The sequence below is a fragment of the Scyliorhinus canicula genome, chromosome 8 (assembly GCF_902713615.1).
Source record: "Scyliorhinus canicula chromosome 8, sScyCan1.1, whole genome shotgun sequence".
Lineage (NCBI taxonomy): Eukaryota > Metazoa > Chordata > Chondrichthyes > Carcharhiniformes > Scyliorhinidae > Scyliorhinus > Scyliorhinus canicula.
The window spans coordinates 112332524-112356447 of record NC_052153.1 but is presented as its reverse complement, the minus strand read 5'-3'; the positions used below and the strand labels follow the sequence as shown (position 1 = coordinate 112356447).

At 46.8% G+C, this 23924-nt stretch overlaps 1 protein-coding gene across 3 annotated transcripts in view; it reads left to right on the top strand.

Annotated features, from left to right (window-relative positions):
* Nucleotides 1-23924, top strand: part of kcnn2 (potassium calcium-activated channel subfamily N member 2) — a 208224-nt gene that overhangs the window by 160921 nt on the left and 23379 nt on the right. For 2 of the 3 annotated variants that reach the window (XM_038805076.1, XM_038805074.1), the window contains 3 exons: nt 11169-11279; nt 13630-13757; nt 14759-14767. In XM_038805076.1, coding sequence (XP_038661004.1) covers nt 11169-11279; nt 13630-13757; nt 14759-14767 — 248 coding nt within the window. The remainder of the gene's footprint in view (nt 1-11168; nt 11280-13629; nt 13758-14758; nt 14768-23924) is intronic. The other variant, XM_038805075.1, reaches the window with a different exon arrangement.

The following is a 23924-nucleotide window of genomic DNA, read 5'->3' as shown; positions in this document are numbered from 1 at the left end:
TTGATGTGTAATCTCTGTTGTAATGTAGGAGATAAATCCACCAATTGCACACAGCAAGCTACAACAAGCAACAACATGACAAATAACCAGATCATTTGTTTAAAAGCAAATTACTACGGATGCTGGAATCTGAAACCAAAAGAGAAAATGTTGGAACATCTCGGCAGGTCTGGCAGCATCTGTAGGGAGAGAAAAGAGCTAAAGTTTCGAGTCCAGATGACCCTTTGTCAAAGCTAAAAGACAGAGAAAATGGGAAATATTTATACTGTGGAGTGAGAGAATGAAGGATGAGTCATAGCCAGGGAAATGGGGTGCTAATAGCCACAGAAACCAAGGGAAAGCGTGCTAATGGCAGTCCCCAGAGAGGACAAAAAGTGTGAAAGGCCAAACAGCAGAGAAACTAAAATCAGAGGGTAAACTATGACAGGGGAAGGGAAGGGGAAGGAAAGGGGAGGAAAGGTAAGGTAAGGGGGGATAAGATAAGGGGCAGTAAATATATATAATGAAAGACAAGAAAGAAATGGTAAAAGACAGTTAAAATTAAATGGGCTGTAAGTAATGCTCCTGCTGAACAATGCATCAACCACAAGTATGACACGTCTGTGGGCAGCAAATTGTCTTTTTTAAACTAATTTTTATGATGTGATGGTTCCTTTTAATATTCTTTCACAGGATGTGGGCATCCCAGGATGTTAGACCAGCATTTATTGCCCATCCCTAATAGCCCTCAGAATGTGGCCTTCTTGAACCACAGCAGTCCATGTGTTATAGGTAAACCCACAGTGCTATGAGGAAGGGAGTTCCAAGACTTTGTCCCAGCGTCAGCGAAGGAATAGGGATATATTTCAAGGTCAGGATGGTGTGTGACTTGGAAGGGAACTTCCAAGTGGTGGTGTCCCCGTGCATTTGCTGCCCTTGTTCTTCTAGAGGGTAGAGGTTATGGATTTGGAAGATGTTGTTTAAGGTGATTTGGTGTGTTGTTGCAGTGCATCTTGAAGATGGACACTGCTGCTACTGTGCGCAGTAGTGGACGGAGGGAATGTTGAAAGTAGTGGGTGGGGTGCAAATCAAGCAGGTTGCTTTGTCCTGGATGGTTTTGAGTTTCTTGAGTATTGTTGGTGCTGCACACATCCAGGCAAGTGGAGAGTATTCCATCACATTCTTGACTTGTTCCTTGTAGATGGTGGGCAGTCTTTGGGGAGTCAGGAGGTGAGTTACTCGCTGCAGAAGTCCAAACCTCTGATCTGCTCTTGTAGTCACAGTATTTATATGGCATGTCCAGTTCAGTTTCTGGTCAGTGGTAATCCTCAGGATGTTGAGAGTGTGGGATTCAGTGATGGTAATGCCATTAATTGTCATGGGGAGGGTTGAATTATCTTGTTGGAGATGGTCTTTGCCTGGTATTTGTCATGCCTGAATGTTCTCCAGGCCTTTCTGCGAATGGGCATGAAGCTGAGTGTCTGAGGAGTTGCGAATGGTGCATTCATCAACGAATATCTCCATTTCTGACCTTATAATGGAGGGAAGGTCATTGATGAAGCAGCTGAAGATGTTTGGGTTCTAGGATACTACTGGCAAGGCCAATGTTAATTACACAGCCCTCATGGGGTGATACAACAGAATATTTTGCTAGGTCACGTAAGAGTATGTAAGAATGGACAACATTGTTGTGGAGCTGAATGAATTAATAATATGCAATCGTGTTCAAATTCGGAATTAAGTATACAGTCATTTCAGTCTTGTATTTCAAAAAGGAGAAACAGTGCTAGCTATATGCATTAAGTATAAGTTGGACAGGGCTGTAAAATTAATATATTTTATTAACAAAAGAAAATGTGGCCGTCTATAGCACTTTTGGGTCTAGAAATTGGTTTGAACCAGCATGGGTAAGCCGCAGGCCTCATTTACATGAGGATGGAATGCTGAAAATGTCTGCATGGTGTCCCCATGCAATTTGCTGCCAAAAAGGATTTCAATTTTGGGCAACTAAATTGCAAGGTTGCTCCTGCAAGAGAGGAAAGTAGTTGGGAGGGTGTGGAGCATGCAACAGTCTTCTTGCCTAAATGTGGAGTCAGGGATAGCACTCCTGTCTGATCATTCCAACTCTACATTCAGTGAAGTATTTTTGTTAAAAGCTTATTTATAGCAGCCTTCAGCAATCTCTTTAAAGATAGCCATTTAGGTCGTATACAGGGCATGTTTACCTAAACGGAGCTGGCCTTACATTTCTTTTTCCTTTATTCGTTTTGAATGGGATGTGGCCGTTGCTGACAAGGCCAGCATCTTTTGACTATTCCTAGGTGCCCTTGAACTTAATGGCATGCTAGGCCACGGCAGAGGGCAGTTACGAGCCAGCCACATAGCTGTGGACCCAGAGTCATACGTAGCTAAAGGACATTAATGAATCAGATGGGTTTGGACAACAATTATTCGTAGTTCCATGGTCACCATCACGAAGACCAGCTTTCAATTCCAGTTTTATTAATTCATTTAAAACTCCACCAGCTGTCATGGTGGGATTTGAACACATATTCCCAGGGCATTAGCCTGAGCCTCTGAATTATTAGTCCAGTATTATTACTACTATGCCACTGTCTCCCCGCATCCTAAGGGGTGGACGAAGCAGCCCACTTGATTGACACCCCTTCTGAAAACATTCACTCCCTCCACCACCGATACACAGTAGCAGCAGTGTGAACCACAAGATGCACTGCAGCTACTCACCAAGGCTCCTTAGGCAGCAGCTTCCAAACCCAATACCAGTACCATCCAGAAAGACAAAGGTAGCAGGTACCTAGGAACACCACCACCTGGAAATTCCTCTCCAAACCACTCACCATCCTGACTTGGAAATATATTGTTATTCCTTCACTGTCACTGGGTCAAAACCCTGGAACTTGCTCTCTAACAGCACTGTGGGTGTACCTACACCAATGCACTGCAGCAGTCCAAAAAAGCAGGGCCGGGATTCTCCAATACCCGGCGGGGCGGGGGTCCCGGTGTACCGGAGTGGCGAGAACCACTCCAGCGTTGGGCCTCCCCAAAGGTGCGGAATTCTCCGCACCTTTAGGGGTTAGGCCCGCGCCGGAGTGGTTAGCGCCCCGCCGACCGACACGAACAGCCTTTGGTGCCCCGCTGACCTGCGCCACGGCTGGCCGAAAGGCCTTCGCCGGTCGGCGTGAGTCCGCACATGCGCCGGTGCGTCAGCGGCTGCTGACGTCACCCCGGCACATGTGCGATGGAGGGGGTCTCTTCCGCCTCCGCCATGGTGGAGGCCGTGGCGGCGGCAGAAGAAAAAGAGTGCCCCCACGGCACAGGCCCGCCCACCGATCGGTGGGACCCGATCGCGGGTCAGGCCACCGTGGGGGCACTCCCCGGGGTCAGATTGCCCCGCGTCCCCCCAGGACCCCGGGGCCCGCTCACGCCGCCTGCTCCCGCCGGCACCAGAGGTGGTTTAAACCACGTCGGCGGGAGAGGCCTGACAGCGGCGGGAGTTCGGCCCATCGCGGGCCAGAGAATCGCCGCAGGGGGCCTGCCGACTCCCAGGTGGCGGAGAATTCCGGCCACGGCGGGGGCGGTATTTACGCCGGCCCCGGGTGATTCCTCGACACTGCGGGGGGTCGGAGAATTCCGCCCCAGATCACCACCAATTTCTCAAGGGCAGTAAATGCTGGTCTAGCCAGCAAACGCCACATCCCATGAATGAATAAAGAAATACACTTTTACAAAGGAAGATTCAAACTTATGTTTGGCCCACATTTTCATATGCAAAGGACCTAACAGCTGGTTCAGGTAAGGGCATTGGAGGTTTCCTATTCTACCGGTATATCAATGTGGTGAGCAGGCACTTCCATTGTGCTATTTGGGTTCATGGATGCCTATTTTGCACCTGGAAAATATGCATGGCACCACTGAACTTCTACACTTGTATTATTTTGGCGAGATAAGCAAAATGTGCCATAATTTGGTATGGTAGAGAATCTAATGGTCTGTGCTGTTAGATATGCTCTTGTACATTTATGTTTTTACATTTGTTGTGTTGCAAGTTGCTGGAAACATGAGTTGATAATGTTCCAGTGAGAAACACCAAGCCTCTGGGGCCTGAGTGAACAGGGTAAGCAACTTTGTAGCACCGTGTATTAGCACTGTTGCTTCACAGCACCAAGGTCTCAGGTTTGATTCCTGGCTTTGGTCACTGTCTGTGCGGAGTCTACACGTTCTCCCCGTGTTTGCGTGGATTTCCTCCAGATGCTCCGGTTTCCTCCCACAAGTCCTGAAAGACATGTTGTTTGGTGATTTGGACATTCTGAATTCTTCCTCAGTGTACTCAAACAGGTGCCGGAATGTGACAACTAGGGGCTTTCATTGCAGTGTTAATGTAAGCCTACTGGTGACAATAATAAAGATTATTAGTGGGATTCTTCGACCCCCCGCTGGTTCGGAGAATCCCTGGGGGGGGGCGGCATGAATCCCACCCCGCCGCCCCGACACTGGCTGCCATATTCTCCGGCGCTAGTTTTCGGGCGGAGGTGGAGTTCACGCCATGCCAGTCAGGGGTTGTTGGCAGCGCCCCCCCCGGCAATTCTCCAGCCCTAATGGGCTGAGCGGCTGTCCGTTTCTGGCCTGTCCCGCTGGTGTGGATTAGGCATGGTCCCACACGGCGGGACCTGGCAGGTACTTAAGCTGGTGCGGTCCTCGGGGGGGCGCATGGGGATCCAAGCCCGGGGGGCCCCCATGGTGGCCTGGCCCGCGATCGGGGACCACTGATCTGCGGGCAGGCCTGTGCCATGGGGGCACTCCTTCCTTCCACGCCGGCCCCTGTAGGGTTCCGCCAAGACCGGAGCGGAGAAGACAACGCCCTGTGCATGCGCCAGAATATGCAGGCCGGTCTGCACATGCGTTGATCCATGCCGGCAGTTCCGCGCATGCGCGCGATCACGCAGGTCCTTCGGCGCATGCGCTAATTCGCGCTGTCCCTTTGGCGCCGGCAGGCATGGCACCAACCCCTCCGGCGTCCTCCTAGTGTGGAGAATTCTGCACTTTTTGTGGCCGTTGACACCGGAGTGGTTCACGCCGGTTTTCCAGCCGGTGTGGGGACTGAGTACCGCGAATGGAGAATTCCGCCCGCAATCTCCTTAACTAATCAGATCAAAGGAGTGTAAAATTATCCACAGATGGTGTGAAAAGGAAGTTTGGGTGAATTTTATGTCCAGATATAGAAAGGGAAAGAAAAATTAGACTGAGAAAGAGAGAAAAAATAGCCATTGGTAAAATAAAAAAAATGTGTTAATTTTTAAATCTCCAAAACCATTAAAACCTGATCAAATAAGACTCCAAGCTTGAAATTGATCATTTTCAGTGTCAGAGAGGTTGATTGTCAAAAGTGAGTACTCAGTGCATCATTAAAATGGTAATCAGCTGAAATGATCAAAACTTAACATTTGTACCATGTTCACTTTGTATTTACCGCACAAATAATATTTTTTATTCTTTTAATCTTTTTAGTGTCAAATGTAGGCTTATATTAACACTGCAATGAAGTTACTGTGAAAATCCCCTCGTCGCCACATTCCGGCTCCTGTTCCGGTACACGGAGGGAGAATTCAGAATGTCCAATTCACCTAAGAAGCACGTCTTTCGGGACTTGTGGGAGGAAACCCACGCAGATATGGAGAGAATGTGCAGACTCCGCACAGGCAGTGACCCAAATATAGTGGGCTGGATTCTGCGATCCTGCAGCTATGTCTGCAGGATCCATCTGGTCTTACGACCAGAAAGTCGACACCGCCCCCGCACCGATCCTTCATCCGTTGGGAGGCTAGCATCTGTGAAGCGGAAAGCCGGCTTTACCTGCAGATACGGCCGGAGAATGGCTGGGTCCGTGGATGCGCATGCATACGGCGGCGGCCTGTGACGTTCACGCCATGCAACATGGCGCCAGCCGTGTGGGGACCCGGCCTGCCAAAAACTGCCCCCTATTAACCAGCCTCGCCACCCCTGGACCCCCTGTATCTTGAGTCATTCCGTAATGGGTGTACAGCAAAAAGCATCAAGACCTCATGAATGTATCTGGACTGCAGGCAGCCGCCACACATGGTCCTCGAACGGTGTGAGCACCCGCAAGCGATGCCCTCGGGGACTCGGCCCATTGGGGGCAGAGCATCGGGGGAGGGTCTCAGGTGATGTCCTGAGGCTGTCCGTATGGCATGCGGCGTACTCCCCAAGTAGCCATTTTTGAGGGGGCGGAGAATCGTAAAAACAGTACTGCCCCCAATTCCGGCATAAACAGGGATTCTATGGCCGAGTCAGTGATTGGAGAATCCAGCCCAGTAACTTTGTGTCAATCAGGGTGTTTCAATAGTGAGCTAGACAGCCAGGTACTGCTCTTGTGAAGGTCACAGCAAAGTGGCTCCGCTCAGGCAAACATTTTTGGTTGTAATCATGCAAACCTTTCACACTTCATCTCAGAGTAGGCTTCAAATTGACAGTGACTTGGGGATTGCAGAAATAGATATCTCTCCTTCCCCATTTGCACTGGCTTTTTAATAGTAGTACTAAAGACGACTTTTCAACCGTAACAACTCTATTTATGTATCTTGAGTCATTCCGTAATGGGTGTACAGCAAAAAGCATCAAGACCTCATGAATGTATCTGGACTGCAGGCAAGCAGTGTGAGAGCACTTTATTTTATCTACAACATGAATACCCCTAGGTGTCTTTCTTATATTCATTTCATTCTTTAACAATTCAGATCCTCAATGGCAAAAATTCTTAGTGCCCATATCATGTTACAGTTCTTTTTTCAAGCAATTCTACACCCCAAGTTGCAATACCAGGCTGCATTGCCTCGGTGTTAAATATCACCTGGGCTGAATGCACACGTGGAAACCAGGAATGGAGAGTTGCATGTTCATTCATTGACATAGAAGGAAAATCATGTGGGCAGAGCTCCATTTCGAAGTGTGGAACCTTCCAAACTGGATTTGCTGAGAAATGCTGAGTGAGCAGAAGATAAAGATAAGAATCTGCTCTTTATAGTTCCACATCCATTTAGCCCCAGACTAATAGATTTGCCTTGCTAGACTTAATGAGAACAAATGTTTCAAAATTGTTTTATCATTTTATTACTGGAGCTAATGTTACTGTATGCCATGTCCAGGCAATTAACGGCCACACATTAAAGATAAAAATGTGTCATATCACCGAGAAATACATATACTTCCAATATATATTTGAATTGACCTTTCGTGATTATCAAGGGGAAAGATTTCAGTCTTGGAAATTAGCATATTTTTCTACATTTGGCATTCCCAGGAATATCGTCGACCAGATGCTCCCTGTACTCTGCCCAATCAATCGCAACTCCGGAATAGCTACCTTTTCCTATTTCCAGCAATTATTTCTCTTTTAATTATGCAGATCTTCTAAGTAATTTGTCATTGTGGTGCTAATTGTGGATAGTTTAATGTTGTGGACTTTGAAGGGTGTAATTTAATGCGTTCCCCATGGCAGATTTGGTGGCGGGAAGGCAGGAGGGTGGTAAGTGGGTAAGTGGGAACACCACTGCCTTACTGTCGGCACCCTGGTTAAATCGGTAGCAGGATCCCCTTCCTGTCCCATTGCCAAGTGAGGCCCATAAGTGGGGAATTAATGGCAGCTGAAGGGCCTCATGCTACTGTCACTGATATGAACACAAGGTGGATTGGCCATGTTAAATTGTCCCCAAGTTTCTGAAGTGTAGGTGGGGTTACTGGATTGCGGTGATAGGGTGGGGCTTGTACCTAGATAGGGTGTTCTTTTGGAGGGTCAATGCAGACCCGGTTGGCTGAATGGCCTCTCTCTGCACTGTAGTAATTCTATGTTTCTATGTTGTTGCAATGCTGCAGAGCTTGGTCCAGCCACAAAGGGTCCTGGCTGAGGGCATCGTGAGCATTGGCTGGGTGTTGACTGACTGGACCATTACCAAAACAGTGAGAAACATGTCTCACTCACTGAGGGGCATGCCCCTGTCTCAGTGCACCATGGTTGAGGGCATCAAAACCATTGCTCAGATGAGCTTGGTCCTCCCGGACTGGCAGAGGCAGGTGCTGATGGCACCTCTGGAGCTCACTCCTGTCTCCCATCCATCGCACGGAGTAACCCGGAGTCCAGCGAGCACCCCGAGGAAGGGGAAAATTATGGTGCGCATGTTGGTTCCCCCCGCATGGCAGGTGCTGGAACACTTCAGTGCTTTTGAATCCCCCCCACCTGACACTGGCGCATCTCATGAGCAACAGGCAGAACAGGACGACACACCATCACTTGTGACACCCAAAAGTAGGCCGGACCCATCCAGCTCCAGACCCTTCAGAGGACTGCCGCCTAGTGCATTACAGGACAGAGGGAGGGCATTCAGAAAACCGCCTCCACTTCTGTTGTGCTGTCTGGGTAACATTGAGGAGGAATGATGGGCCATGTAAGATAAGGAAGGTAGATGGTACTTAGGTTGGCACAGGAGGTGTACATAGACGATAGTTAAGGGTTCAGGCATACGATTGTGCAGGGTCACCACTAAACAAGATTGCATCACCAGTCTAAACTGTCTCCAACCTCTATCTGATGGTTGTGTAGGATGGGTTGGGGGGGAGTGGAGGTTGGGGTGGTGTGGGGCACAGCAGGGCGTCAATGACACATCAACATCCCACATGGTGACCCTCTCAGCGAGAAGTGGCAGGGCATGGAGACAGTAGTGTGAGCCTGCCTTGTATGACAGCATCGCCAGTGAGTGAGCCCTAACTATTCAGCGTCTCCCACAACACCACCTCCAAGATAAATGGGCCCATGAGAAGGAGTTGCCAGCACACATGCAGGGGTCAGCCAGTGAACAGTGGAAAGTCATCCTGAAGACAGGAGTCAGACTTTGTCAAACAATCAGTAGCACCAAAACTCATCTCAGAGTCGTCATCATCCACCGTCCCGTGGACAAGATCCACTTGCCAACCCAGGGCCAAAATTTTTATTTTTTAAAATAAATTTAGAGTACCCAATTCATTTTCTCCAATTAAGGGGCAATTTAGCGTGGCCTATCCACCTAGCCTGCACATCTTTGGGTTGTGGGGGCGAAACCCACGCAAACACGGGGAGAATGTGCAAACTCCACACAGACAGTGACCCAGAGCCGGGATAGAACCTGGGACCTCGGCGCCATGAGGCAGCAATGCTAACCACTGCACCACCGTGCTGCCCTCCACGACCAAAATTCTGTGGTGATGCTGGTATGACCCTCAGAGGGGGAAGGGGGAGCTGCGATAATGGGAAAGATGGAAGGCTGGGGGGTGGGAGGAGGAGGGGAGGTGGAGTGAGAACTGAGGAAGAGGCAAAAGGTGGAAGGACTGAGGGAGAGAGAAGGGCACATTCAGGGAGTGGAACCCTTTCCGAATAATGAAGGGCAGCCCTTGTCAAATCAGTGCTCGGATGTCAACATGCGTGCCATTGATCACCCCCTGGACCTTCATCATGTAAGCGAAGCGATGGTGGGAAATCCTGCTGCTCAGCATCTTATTCGGCGTGGTCCAGGGCGGGGTTCTCCGAGCCCGCGCCAGGTCGAAGAATCACCGTGGGGCACGCGAACCCCGCCATGTCGCTCCGACGCTGGGCTAGCAATTCTCTGGCAACCAGAGAATCGGCGGCAATCGCGCTGGCGTTGCCGGTCGGGGGCCATTGAAAGTGTCCCCCGCGGCGATTCTCCACGCTCGACGGGCCAAGTGCCCGCCGAGTCCCGCCAGCGTCGTTCGCATATGGTCCTACCCGGCGGGACCTCACCGTTCTGGCTGTGGGGGCCGTCCTGGTGGGGGAGCTAGGGCAAGGGCAGCCGCCTTCGGGGGGGGGGGGGGGGGTAGGGGGCCCTCAACGCTGGCCATGCCTGCGATCGTGAGCTACCGATCGGCAGGCATGCTCATTCCGGGGTGGGGCGGGGGGCCTATGATCCTCCGCGCCGAGTCCCTGTGGGGTTCTGCCATATTGCCCGGGGGCCGGCATGGAGATGGGCGTAGCGTGCATGCGCGGACCCGCGCTGGCCATGGCGCTCACATGCACGGATCCGCGACGGCCATGTAGGGCCAGCTTTCAGCGCCAGAGCAGCGCACAGCACTCCGCCGCCATTCTAGCCCCCAAGGAAGGGGTGAATGACTGGGCCTGGAGGCCCGTTGACGCAGCATTGCTCGCGCCAGTTTTGACGCCAGCGTCAACAATTGGCCGGGATTTCAGAGAATCACGGCCCATGTCTTTTGGGACTTGTGGGAGGAAACTGGAGCACCTGGAGGAAACCCATGCAGACATAGGGAGAACGTGCAGACTCCACACAGACAGTGAAACAAGCTGGGAATTGAACCTGGGACCCTGGAGCTGTGAGGAGCAGTGCTACCTATTCCAGGGTACCCAGGTGGCACCAGCAGTGCAAGGGCACCACTCCCCTAGGACACCCTACGAGTGCCGTTCCTTCTGATCCCTGTTTGTGACGACAGGTGCTGAATGGCACTCGTCCGATATCTCTGAGGCGAAGGGGTTGAATCTTAAAGCCTCAGGTACCTCGGGAGTCTGCAGTGCCAAGGGAGAGCCAGGGGCTACCCTGTCCTGTTCCTGATCACCCAGGGGTCCCCAATGTCCTGGGAAACCCTCTAGGTGCTGTTAGCCCTGGTCTATGTCTGTGTGGACCAGTACTAAACAGCGCCGGTCCAGGCCTTGCTGGGAGGATGTTAGATCCCAGGCACTGGGAGAATCTGACGCAGACATATTTACATTAGTGTAACAGCTCATTTAAATATGTATATCTGCATCTCGCCCAGCGTGGGCAAGATCCCGATAGGCATGTCTCGCGATTCTGATGAATCTTGTGAGACCTCTCGGGGGTTTTGTATCTCGCGAGAGATCTCTCACAAAATTCACCGACCTCGTTGCAGCGCCAAGTCGGGCGTGATGAGACCAGTAAATCTCGCCCTTTAGTGTCCCAAATAGAGAATCCAGTCCCTGAGCTCATAATTCTAACCTGGATTAATTTACATCTCAGAGTGGAAGGACAGTAATTATACCCCTCTCACCACCCATCCACCACAGCCAGACGTAAATATTGAAATTTCTAACTCAAGTAGTGTTAAAAGATGTTAATTTGTTTCATTCTTTTTGTATTCAGGGCGCAGGCTGCACTGCTCTGGTTGTAGCTGTCGTTGCCAGGAAGCTGGAACTTACCAAAGCAGAAAAACATGTGCATAATTTTATGATGGATACACAACTTTCTAAACGAGTAAGCTTCCTTTTTTCAAATTGAAGTAAAATTGGGTCAGGAAGGTGGTATTTTCATTAATATTTCTTGGGCATCCAAAACTGTATTCATTGTTAAATGGGAGTTGGGGAGTGGGGGGGGGGGGGGGGGGGAATCAATTTGAGAACATCGTTGTTTAGGCTTTTTGTTTTGACAGTTCCTGTGTATTAGAATTCCACTGGTACACTGTGTAACCAATTCCTGTCACCTTGCTGCAAGTCTTTGTTCACAATTTAAATGCAATGTGAGTAATCGGCTGGCAAGGAAAAATATCGAAGATGATGATGTGGCATGTATCTGAAAATTCTTTTGAAGAAATGAAAGATAGATTTCAGTTCATTTTCTAAGATTTACAGCACTGACAACAGGGCACATCAAATCCGATCAGTAGATGAGGACATCTTAAAATACTAGGCAATAAATGGGTAACAACAGCATTTAGTTCCATTATAAAATTATTTTTTTGCAGAAAGCTGAAGGGAAATATTGCATGGATACTAAGCTGCAATCTATTTGGCTGCCGTAACGCTTTTTTTATGTTGTTCTGCAGCTCAAACAGAAACCGCCCCCTGATCCACGCATAGCGTAGTGCTTTGGTCCAAGTCGACATTATTTAGATTACTTTTAATAAAACAGACAACCTTCAGTGTTTCAAGACCTTGACATACTGTAGATAAACCTGCCGTTAGTTTGACTTGTCCTGACACGTTTAGATTCTTACACATTGATGCAGCTCACGCTGCAACATTTGGATTTCTGCATTTAACAGTGCATCTGCCTTCACCTGTGGTTGCTGAATCATTTCTGGATAAATAATAGTGAACACCATTAAGCTCACATTCTTTGACAGCAAATGGTGGCTCAATACAAAGGTCATGAGGACAGATATAGTTATACCTCAAGCGGTCACCAAGCGAATTAGAAGTGATTTATCAGAACACATTAGCTTTGGCTTTGTGCTGTATTATCAATTATGCCTTGACTTTGATTTTCAATAGTTAAATTTACTGTCACCAATTAGCTTGAAAAGCTCAATAACAATGGTGCCATTTGTAACTTCTCTGATGCAGGCCTGATATATTGGGAAAGATGACATAAATCTAAAACCACAATTAACTATACTCCCATTGCACAGCAGGTTCTAGAATATTTATGTGCCACAGCAAATTTCAAGTCAGAATGACAAATGAAATGTAATTTAAAATGTTTGTAATTGCTTTTAATATCGCCATAACAGACTATAATAAAAACATAGACATGGACCCTTAGGGGGGGGAATCTTAACAAAGAAAAATGGGTGGGTTCAGTTGGGAGGTTAAATTGTTAAAAATCCAAATCCTGCCTCCAATCCGATTTTTAACGCAGGTGAGATTTGGGGGGCAGACATCCCATCCGCTCCCAGGAGGTGATTTGGGAAGTGAAATACTATGATGATTTGTGGATCATTTCCAATTTAACTGTGGAAAGCTGGATTTCCCAAGCCTGAGGATGCTCTGCATCCATAGGAAGCCCAAAGGCTGTTGGATCTCGGAGGTAAATGCCGTTCTACTTACCTGTTGGATCCAGTGTACCTGCCTTGTCAACACCATGTGATTAGATACTCCCACCTGAATCTTTCTATCCTTCGAGGCCTCCAATATTTCTGTACCCATTGAAGGCTCCATAGTCCCTCCAGGTGCTTCAACTTTCCTCCATTGCCCACCATCCATCACCACCAGTGAGACCCCAGAACACTGGTCAACTACCCCCACCCCCCACCAACCCACCCCCTCCCCCGGCCTTCAATAATTCCTTCAAAGCTTCCTTTCATCACCACCAAAGCCTTTAATCCCACATCCCAATTGCTTTTTCCCACTCCTAGGCCTCCAAACTCCCCAAACCAGTCGTGTTACTCACCTTCAATCTGTCACACCAACTTCCCCCTCCCACCAGCCTCCAATTCCTCAAGTGTCCAATACCTGAGTCCAACCTCCCCTCCCAGGCTGGGCATCAGAGATATCTGTGGCTTCTTCTCCAGCAATCCACTGCTGAGTGGAATCCAAGCTTGACAGTTATGCTGAGTCTTGATGGGGAAACTTCAGTGATGTTGGATGCATGCCGCGGAGTCAAACTTCCACATCATGAAAGGAAATCCAGACTTCTGGGATCTCCACATGCCACTGGGGGAGTGAAAAAGTTCCAACTCTCCCTTAAATGTTGTCGTAAACCACAGATCCTGATTGTGATAGAAGAATTGTATTGGGGTCTTTTGCTTCATAGATTTGTGTGTATTATACAATCATGCTATGCACTCAAAATGGCATTGAAACTTACTCTAAGCTTTCTTATGCAGGTAAAAAATGCAGCTGCCAATGTACTCAGGGAAACATGGTTAATATATAAAAACACAAAATTAGCTAAAAAGATAGACCATGCAAAAGTGAGGAAGCATCAACGCAAATTCTTGCAAGCCATCCATCAGTGAGTACGGCTCCTATCTTTGACAGTGCTTTTATTTTGCAGAACAACAGGATAAAATTACGATTAATTTTAGTAACAAAAGAACAAGAGTGTAAAGTAGCCTTCCATCACTTTCTACTTGAGTCAGGTGTTTGTAAAAATTAACAATGGCAGGACACTAACTTGCAATTGTTTGTGTCACCAGTTTTCAGACCACATGTACACTTCTAAAAATGTTTTTATATCTTCAAATGATGGTTCATCTCTGTGCTCAAACTTTGAACTACAAATGTCTAATTAATGTGTTAATACTTTTAATACCTAGACTTTTGATAATGCAGACTTAAATGGAGGAGGTAATTCTGCGATTGTGCACTCCCATTGGGGAACCAGATTCACGGTGATGGTGAATCCCAGAACTGTGTGATAGCTTTGACTCAAACTTTGCCCCCTTCTTTCCAGTAATGATCAGCAAATTACCCTCTTACAAAGACAAAAATTCAACATTTCTGCCCAGGTCCCTTTTGTGCAACATAGTAATAATTAATACTTTTGAATGTTCTTGCTGATTTGTGAAAAATAATGCATCTATTTTTATTTTATTTTATGATGTTGCATTGGTTTTATGTCAGTCCATCTATTTAACCCTTCGAATGGTAACATTTTTGCAAAGCTTCCAAAGGTCATTCAAAATTATAATTCTTGATGTGTACAGCACTACCAATCTGAGTAAACATTTATAAATCTGCACACTAATGTCATTGTTGGAATTATATTCCAAACATTCCAAATTGCATTATTTCATAATATCCATTTTGAAGAATTGTGTGATGAAACAGTTTTAGTGAAACCTTTACTTTTGGAAGGGTTAAATTAAATGAAAGATGTTTGTTTGTACCCTAGTCTGTTCTGATATGAAACTGTTGTGTCAAATTGATATTATTTTACGCTTTGTTTTCTGGTATACCTTATTTTACATTTACTTTTTGTTTGTCTTTTTTATTTCTACAAAATGAAACTAGAGCTCGAAAGTAAGTCGCCCATGTTGTATTCCAAAGATTTTTTCAAGTCTGTATGCATGCAAGAAAAAGGTATTATCATTGTGAATCCAATGGTTTGGCCACTCCCATGAAAACCTGATCAGAAATCCTGATCTAATCTGTGATAAGTGAAATTCAGATGGAATGAAGCAGCAGTAAGATGGCTGTATTAAAAAGATAAGGGATAAACTTTGTCCTAATACTGATTTTGTTTCATTTATTTTGCTCTTGCAGCTAAACTTTCCTCCGAAAAATCTATTAGAAAAAATTAGAAGCAATTTTGCAATAAGATAAATTATATATTGACATAATTTAATAAATTTCATTAGCAGCTAGAATGTGATGAATCATTCTCAATACTGTCAGTTACTATTAAGTGGCACAGTTTGAATGATTGTGCTTGAAAGGACTTGGCATTCTCTGTCGAACGTCTAATTTAATTTTTTTTAATGGAAAAATAGGAACATACCTAAATAGGTATAAAGTTTAGAAAATGCAAGCAATTTTCTTCTGTGACATGCAGAAAGAATAAACTAGATAACCATGTTCTTTCTGGAATAAGAGATTTTACTTGATTCTTGCACTAAAGTTTAAAAATAAACAAACATAAATCTTGTAAAAGGCAAGAGAATGTGTTCTGTGGGGTGTGATTAGTCACTATGAATGACAATGGCTTGTTCAATGGGTAATATTTGATTGTAATTTGATACTTAAAATTGTTAGATTGCCTCTGCTTTGCACATGGGGTATTTTCTGAGTTTAAAACACAGGGGATGTAGATGGAGACCTGATGCACTTCCAGGAGTTTGCATTTGGACAGTCATGGACATAAAAATGGGAAGGTAATGACACAGGACAGATGTACCTGTGCACCCAATTTATTTTCATGGGTCTTTACTTAACAGAGATGCCAATGTGACAACACCCTCACTCAACAACTGAGCCTCAGCGCTTCCCCAATCAGGCCTGCAGTGACAATAAACTTTCCCCTTCAAACATTTAACTGTAAATTCCTTGTCTGGGGTCTTCCTGTATTGGGATATATTCCGTGCTATTAAGAAGGCCTGAATTTGCCAATGAGAGCGAGTTCATGGCCTGTGAGTGTACTGTAGGTGCATAGCTGCCCTCTTGCATTTGTGGAGAACATTGACCTAAACTTCCTGTGCAGCCAGGTTGTACTCATTACATGAATTGATGATACAATGATGCTACTTTGGACCTGCCAGTTGCAGATTTTAGCTCTGATTGGTGGGTTTCTGAGACAGTGTTTATGAGACATTGTCCCAAATCGCTTTCCAGAGGCTGGACAGATGCCGGAAGATGCGTGTCGGGACTGTTACGACACCCTGGGCTTGTGCACGGTTAACTCCAGCCCCACTTGACCTGGAATCCCAACACAATTGCAATTAACTTGGCTGGCCAACAACTGCAGTTACCAAGTTTGTAAATTTAAACACAATTAATTTTATTAATAACAATAGCTATAATTAAATATGCAGCAAATACAACTGGTTAACTATTATCTAATTCCTTGCCCTCCGTCTTTAATCCGCCCCAGCCTCTACACGTACACAGGACAAACAAACTCAGAGAGGAAAGTGGGGTGTAAATGAAAGGAAAAGGATAAGAGTCTCTGTTTCAGGTGGACATCTTCCAGCACACTTTTCTTCAGTCTAGGTCTTCAGTTGGAAGTTTTTGTTTTCAGTCTGTAGATTCATCCAGGTCTCAAAGTACTACTCTGCAGGTTCAGAAAACAGCAGATAGGCAGTATTTCTGGCACGGGAGAGAGAGAGAGACAAATACTCACAACTGCTCCTCTCTGCCTTCAGGATCCGACTGTCAATTCCTGCATCCTCTGAAAACCATCCCACTCGGGAAGGACCCAATCACCACCTGTTGCCAGGCAGAATAGTCATTTGCCAATTCATCGGCCACCAGTCAACCAATCGAACCGAATCTCTCCGATCTCTTGGATGCCAAGATGTCTGAGATTTGCTGTTCAGAAGCTAAACCCCCACAGCACTGTGTACCATTTTGAGTTCCTCACTTCTTCTGCTAGACGTAAGGGCATATGTCCATCATATATGCAAAGATCAAAATGATAACCACAAAGTAAAATAAATGGGAACTAAGGGAACCAACAGGAAAGGCCCTTACAGGACTATTATCATTCTAGACCAGACCACCAAGTTTTTGATACAATCTTGTTAGGGACCAGGGTGGCACAGCCAAGGTGTCTGGTTGGCACTGCCAAGGTTCCAGACTGGCAGTGCCAAGGTTCCTGGGTGTCAGAGGGAATACCAGGGTGCCACCCTGCCCTGTCATCAACCAGTATTAAACAGTGCCCTGGTGAGGCCTCCAGGTACGGCCTTTAGGTCCTGGGTGCCGACAGTATCCTGCCAACACATACTTAAATGAGCCTAATGGAGGGTTCCCATTTCTTGGATCTTATTAGTGGTTGAACTTAGCATGTCTGACAAAACAACATTATGGCTGCTGCCCTTGTACAGATACTCCAGTCACCCCAATAGGTGAAAGGATCTACATTCATAAGGTTGAAAGGGAGGAATACCAGAAACAGTCTGAAAACAATGAAAATTAATGATTGTTCCAGCAAAAAGATCAAATAATCATGTATTTTGAGAGGTTATACATGTGCTTGAAGTTTTTGGATAAAGCTCTGGAGCATGAAGTTCAACTCTAATGTGCTACTAATGTTGGTGCTACGAAAATCTTGATGCTCCAGCAGTGTCTACCAGAATGTACTGGACCATGTCTGGCATGACGCACCCTGACTCTGAGGGTGCTAGGGTGCTATCATGCTGGAGATGTTCAGAGTGGCTGATTGTGAGTGTTAGTTGTCTCCTATACTGACCTCGCTGTCGGGAACTCGGCCAGTTTTACCCGGAGAATCGCTGGGGGGGGGGGGGCTCTGTCAATGGCCCCCCAGCTACGCCGCATAATCCGCGCACGAGCGATTCTCCGGGGACCGGAGAATAGCGGGAGTGGCATCGGGCATGATTCCTGTGTGAACATCGAATCCTCGGGCCCGTGCCAAAAGCGATTTCGGAGTGGGGCTGCGGAGAATCACGCCATTATTTTTGAGCTATGCCCCTAGTTTTAGTCCTCTGCAGAAGAGGAAATATCCTCCCGGTATTCTCCCTCTCCAGTCTCCTCAGGATCTTGTATGTTTCAATAAGATCACCCCTCATTCTTCTAACTCCAATTGTTATAGGCCGAACCTGTTTAAGATTTCTTCATGAGATATCCCCATCATCTCAGGAATGTGTCTAATGGACCTTCTCTGAACTGTTTCTGAAGCAATTCTATTTATGTTTTAAAATAAGGAATCTGCATACAGCTGCAGTAAAACTTCCCTACCTTAATATTCCATTCTCCTTGTAATAAACAACAACATCCTATTTGCCTTCCTAATCATTTGCTGCAAATGCAAACTAACTTTCTGTTGTTCATATACCACCAAGTTCTGCAATCTCTCTCCATTTAAATATTGTACTGCTTTTGTATTCTTCCTGCCAAAGTCACATTTACCTACATTATACTCAATCAGCCAAATTTATTTTCCCGCACTGAATCTTCCTATATCCCTTTGTAAACTCTCTATTGCCTCAAGACAGCATATAATGCTACCAATCTTGGTGTCATTGGCAAATTTAGCCACTATGCTTTCGCCCGCTTGAGGCCAAAGCACTGGCACCCTACTTGTTACAGCTTTCCCATCCAAAAAGGACCCTTTCACCCTAATTTGCTTCCTGTTAGAGAACCAATTCTTAATTTATGTTGATATGTAACACACTACGACATGTGGCACCTTTTCAAATGTCTTTTGGAAATCCAAGTACATATCTACTGATTCCCCTTTATTCACCTGAAGATTACTTCATTAAAAACTCTAACATATTAGTTAAACATGATTTCCCTTTCACAAAACCATGCTGGCTCGGCCTGAACAAATTGTGATTATCTACAATCTCCTTAATAATGGATTTTAGCACCTATGACTAAGCTAGCTGGCCTATAGTTTTCTGCCTCCTTCCTTTCTGGGATAGAACCATAGAAGCCTTACACTACAGAAGGAGGCCATTCAGCCCATTGAGTCTGAACGACCCTCTGAAAGAGCACTCCTAACTACGTCCACTCCCCCGCCCTATCCCTGTAACCCCACCTAACTTGCAACTCCTTGGACACTAAGGAGCAATATTAGCAAGGCCAATTTACCTAACCTGAACATTTTGGACTGTGAGTGGAAACCAGAAGACCCGGAGTAAACCCAGGCAGCCACGGGAAGAATATACTTCACACAGAGAGTTACCCATAGTCAGAATTGAACCCAGGTCCCTGGTACTGTGAGGCAGCATTGCTAACCACTGTACCAACATGGGCCGGGATTCTCCCCTACCCGGCAGGGCGGGGGGTCCCGGCGTGTTGGAGTGGCGTGAACCACTCCGGCTTCTGGCCGCCCCAAAGGTGCGGAAGTCTCCACACCTTTAGGGGCCAAGCCCTCACATTGAGGAGCTAGGCCCCCGCTGGAGTGGTTCCCACTCCGCCGGCTGTCGTGAACGGCCTTTGGCGCCACGCCAGCCGAGGCTGAAAGGACTTCGCCGGCCGGCGTAAGTCCGTGCATGCGCCGGAGCATCAGAGGCTGCTGACATCATTCCGGTGCATACACAGGGGAGGGGGTCTCTTCTGCCTCTGCCATGGTCAAGACCATGGCGAAGGCGGAAGAAAAAGAGTGCCCCCATGGCACAGGCCTGCCTGCCAATCGGTGGGCCCTGATCGTGGGCCAGGCCACCTTGGGGGCATCCCCCTGGGGTCAGATCGCCACGCGCCCCCCCAGGACCCCGGCGCTCGCCCGCACCGCCTGCTCCCGACTGCTCCCGCCGGTAAGGTAGGTGGTTTGATCCATGCCGGCGGGAGAGGGTTGACAGTGGCGGGACTTTGGCCCATCGCGGGCCGGAGAATCACCGCGGGGGTCCTGCCGACAGGCGTGGCGTGATTTCCGCCCCCACCGAATCTCTGGTGGCGGAGAATCCGACCCGTCGGGGGTCGGAGAATCCCGCCCATGGTGTTAAATTAGCTATTTTCTAATTTGCTGGAGCCTTTCGACAATCTACGGAATTTTGGAGGATCATAACCTGCTATCTGTGTCCCCACGTCTTTTGAGGCCCTATGTTGCAAGCCATCCGGTCCTGGGAATTTGTCAGCCTTTAGGTCTAATAGGTTTCCTGATGATGGTGAGTGTATAATGTTCATCCCTCCCTCTCACTTCTTCATTTTCAAGAACCTTTGGGCAGTTTTCCAAGTCCTAAATAGCAAAAGTTCAAATGGACTTCACCAAGTAGATAACCAAAATCAATAAAATAACATGAACAGGTGCAGAAAATAATCAGAAAGCCGAACGTAATGTTGGCCTTTATATCTAGAGGTTGAATACAAAGGGATAGAAGTAATGGTTCAGACACACAAAGCACTCGAGATTAGAGTGTAATGACTTAGACCAGGCCTTTGAAATTGGCCAATTGGAATACAAATTCCCTGATTAGTGGGCCAATCAGGGAATCTCTTCTCTGTATATAACAGGGAGTGTCAGATTCTCTGCACTCCCAGTGTAGACAGCAAGCTGAATGCACATGGTTGTACAGCTGTTGGTTTTTTTTAGTCAAAGGGATTCTGGTGAAGGGACGTCTGCCTCCATGGGCTTATTACATAGATCGTGCCTGAAGTACTGCAGCCAGTTTTGGGCACCACACCTTATTCTTGGTACCTTATTCTTGGAAGAAGTGCAGGATAGATTTGCTAGAGTTATACCTGGATTCCAAGGATTGTTATTTGGACAGATTGAGCAAATTAAGGTTGTATTTCCTGCACCAGAATTTTTCAGGATGGCACATGTTCCGTGTCCGCCATCCAAAGAGTCAGTGGTGAGTGCATCTAATGAACATTGATTGGCAGCAGGCGGGAGCTTCAATCCACATTGGGAAGAAAGTCCTGCCTTGGGGAGCTGTCCGCAAATCAGGTTAACCAACAACTCTCCAGGCACAGCACTGCAATAGCCAGAATAGATACTGTGGGTGGATAATGGGGGGGGGCTCCCACCCATTTAAAACTTGAAGCTGGGTTGGAAAAGGCTCTTAAGTGGCCATTAAGTGGGCTTTAATTGGGACATTGGTGGCTTCACTTTCGAGGCCCTGCCGCCCGACTGTAAAATTGCATCCAGGTTGGGTGGGAAGCATCCCAGAGGGGAATTTAGTAGGCTAAATGGTGATGTCATCCAAAAAGTCAAGATATTAAAGGGTTAGATTGGGAGAATTAATTTCCATTCGCTGAGGAGTCTAGGATCAAAAGAACATTATGAAAAAGTTAGAAGTTGGACCATTGACAAGTGAAATTAGTGGCTTGTTATTATGGATTTTCGGCAGGGCGAGGCAGTGGTACAAAAAGTGAGTTGTCTGCTTGCTCCCACCCACACTCTCAGCTCAGCAAATCAAGCGTCAGTTGGCCAAATAGTGGTCTCCTGGATTGGATTGGATTGGATTTGTTTATTGTCACGTGTACCGAGGTACAGTGAAAAGTATTTTTCTGCGAGCAGCTCAACAGATCATTAAGTACATGGGAAGAAAAGGGAATAAAATAAAATACATAATAGGGCAACACAAGGTATACAATGTAACTACATAAGCACTGGCATCGGATGAAGTATACAGGATGTAGTGTTAATGAGGTCAGACCATAAGAGGGTAATTTAGGAGTCTGGTGACAGTGGGGAAGAAGCTGTTTTTGAGTCTGTTTGTACGTGTTCTCAGACTTCTGAATCTCCTGCCCGATGGAAGAAGTTGGAAAAGTGAGTAAGCCGGGTGGGACGGGTCTTTGATTATGCTGCCCGCTTTCCCCAGACAGCGGGAGGTGTAGATGGAGTCAGTGGATGGGAGGCAGGTTTGTGTGATGGACTGGGCGGTATTCACGACTCTCTGAAGTTCCTTGCGGTCCTGGGCCGAGCAGTTGCCATACCAGGCTGTGATGCAGCCCGATAGGATGTTTTCTATGGGGCACCTGTAAAAGTTGGTGAGGGTTAATGTGGACATGCCAAATTTTCTTAGTTTAAGGCGCTGTTGTGCTTTCTTGGTGGTAGCGTCGATGTAGGTGGACCAGGACAGATTTTTGGAGATGTGCACCCCTAGGAATTTGAAACTGCTAACCATCTCCACCTCTGTCCCGTTGATGCTGACAGGGGTGTGTACAGTACTTTGCTTCCTGAAGTCAATGACCAGCTCTTTAGTTTTGCTGGTATTGAGGGAGAGATTGTTGTCGCTGCACCACTCCACTAGGTTCTCTATCGGGGACTGCGTCCAATCGGGAGTCCTAGCCAAGATGTAATGCAGCAGCTGGGTTAGCCGTGAATAGGAAGTCGGGCAGGTGAAAAATTTATTTTTCCCCCCGCTCTCTCAATCTCTTATTTTCCATCTGGCAGGCTAAAAAACATGTAGCAAATGCAATCTAAAAATGTGCAGACGCTGTCACCTTCACCAGCAGAATCTGCTGCTACACACAACCTTCGCCCTGGTGAGAGGCCTTTTCTCACGCCCTTGTGCTGCCTCTTCATGTCTGCTGTGGAGCACCACAAAACTGTTCCTGTGCAACAACCAAAAAGTCCAGCAGGCAATGAAAAGTTGCGTAAGATTGACCCTTTAACATGGTCAATATCTCGTTAACTGGTTATTTCAAAACATGGGGTGGATTTCCAATATCAGCAACCACTTGCCTTCCATAATATCAGAGAGCAGCATGGTGACATTGTATTGCTGACCCAATGTCATCACGCTATATTTGATGTTCACGCGGGGGATGGGGGAGTAGTAGTGGTGGCGGCCCACCTGATTTGCAGCTGCATAATCCAGCCCTGGGAAATCCTTCTTCACATGAAGGGTGGTAGAAGTTTGGAACTCTCTTCCACAAAGGGCAATTGGTGGCAGAACAGATAGTAATTTTAAAACTGAGATTGAGAGCTTTGTTATTCGTGCATGTTAAGGAGTGTGGGACAAAGGCAGCTATATGGAGTTAGATAACAGATCAGCCATAATTTAATTGAATGGGGGAACAGGCTACAGGGGATAAATAGCCCACTGCAGTTTTACTTTCCTGTGCTTTATCAGAAGTCTGGCAAGTGAAAGTGAGGGGGTGGGGCTGAGGGTGGGAAATAGAGCAAAAGAGTAGAAAACAGGAGAGATTAAATGTCAAAACGTTTCATGGTGCAAGGCCAAAGAGAGTGGTCATAGGACAAGTCAAGAAACAAAAGATGTGTCTGGAGGAAGAATAGCAGGATAGCAGTGGTCCGAAGGTAAAGTAAAGGAATTAAGACAGAATTAAGGCAAAAGATAACAAACCAGCAGAAAAAAACACAAAACTAAATGGAGGTAATATTGGTTCTATCGGGCTGTTGGATTTCCAGTCAAAAGACAAGGTGCTGTTCCTCGGGTTTGCTTTGACACTGTAGAAAGCCAAGAACAGAGAAGCCAAATGCTGGAAATTTCCAGCCATTCGTACGGGTGGGATCTTCCAGTCCCGCCCCTGCTGTGTGTTTCCCGATGGTGATGGGTGTATAAAACAGAAAACCACATCGACAGCAGGACCAGACGATTCTACCACGGGTATGCGCAGAAAATGACGCCCACCATGTGAGCAAGGTGGGCAATTAAAATGAAAGGCAGCCAGTATTTTGGCGCAATGATTGTGGACTGAAGGGAGGGAATCACCCAGTCTACATTTGGTCTTCCTACTGTAGAGGAAAGATGTTGGGGCAGTCAGGGGATTGATGGAAGAGGACCAGTGTGTTAAGTTGGCCTAGTTGCAGGTATTTTATAAACTGCTGGTGGCCCAGTAGTTTCTGAGTTCTGCTTTATTGTTGGCATATTATCAAACAATCACCTGCTGGTGCCTGACACATGCAATACCCATATGACTACCAAATTCCAGCATTCAGCACTTCTTCTTGTGAAAGTACTTTGGCAGATATCTTGAGTCCAAAATGAATGTGCTGTCAAGACATACTGGCAAATAATGTGTTTTGGAATTAGCAGTCACAGATGGTATTTCACTACATATGTTTTTTTCTGTGTCATGAACGCACTGT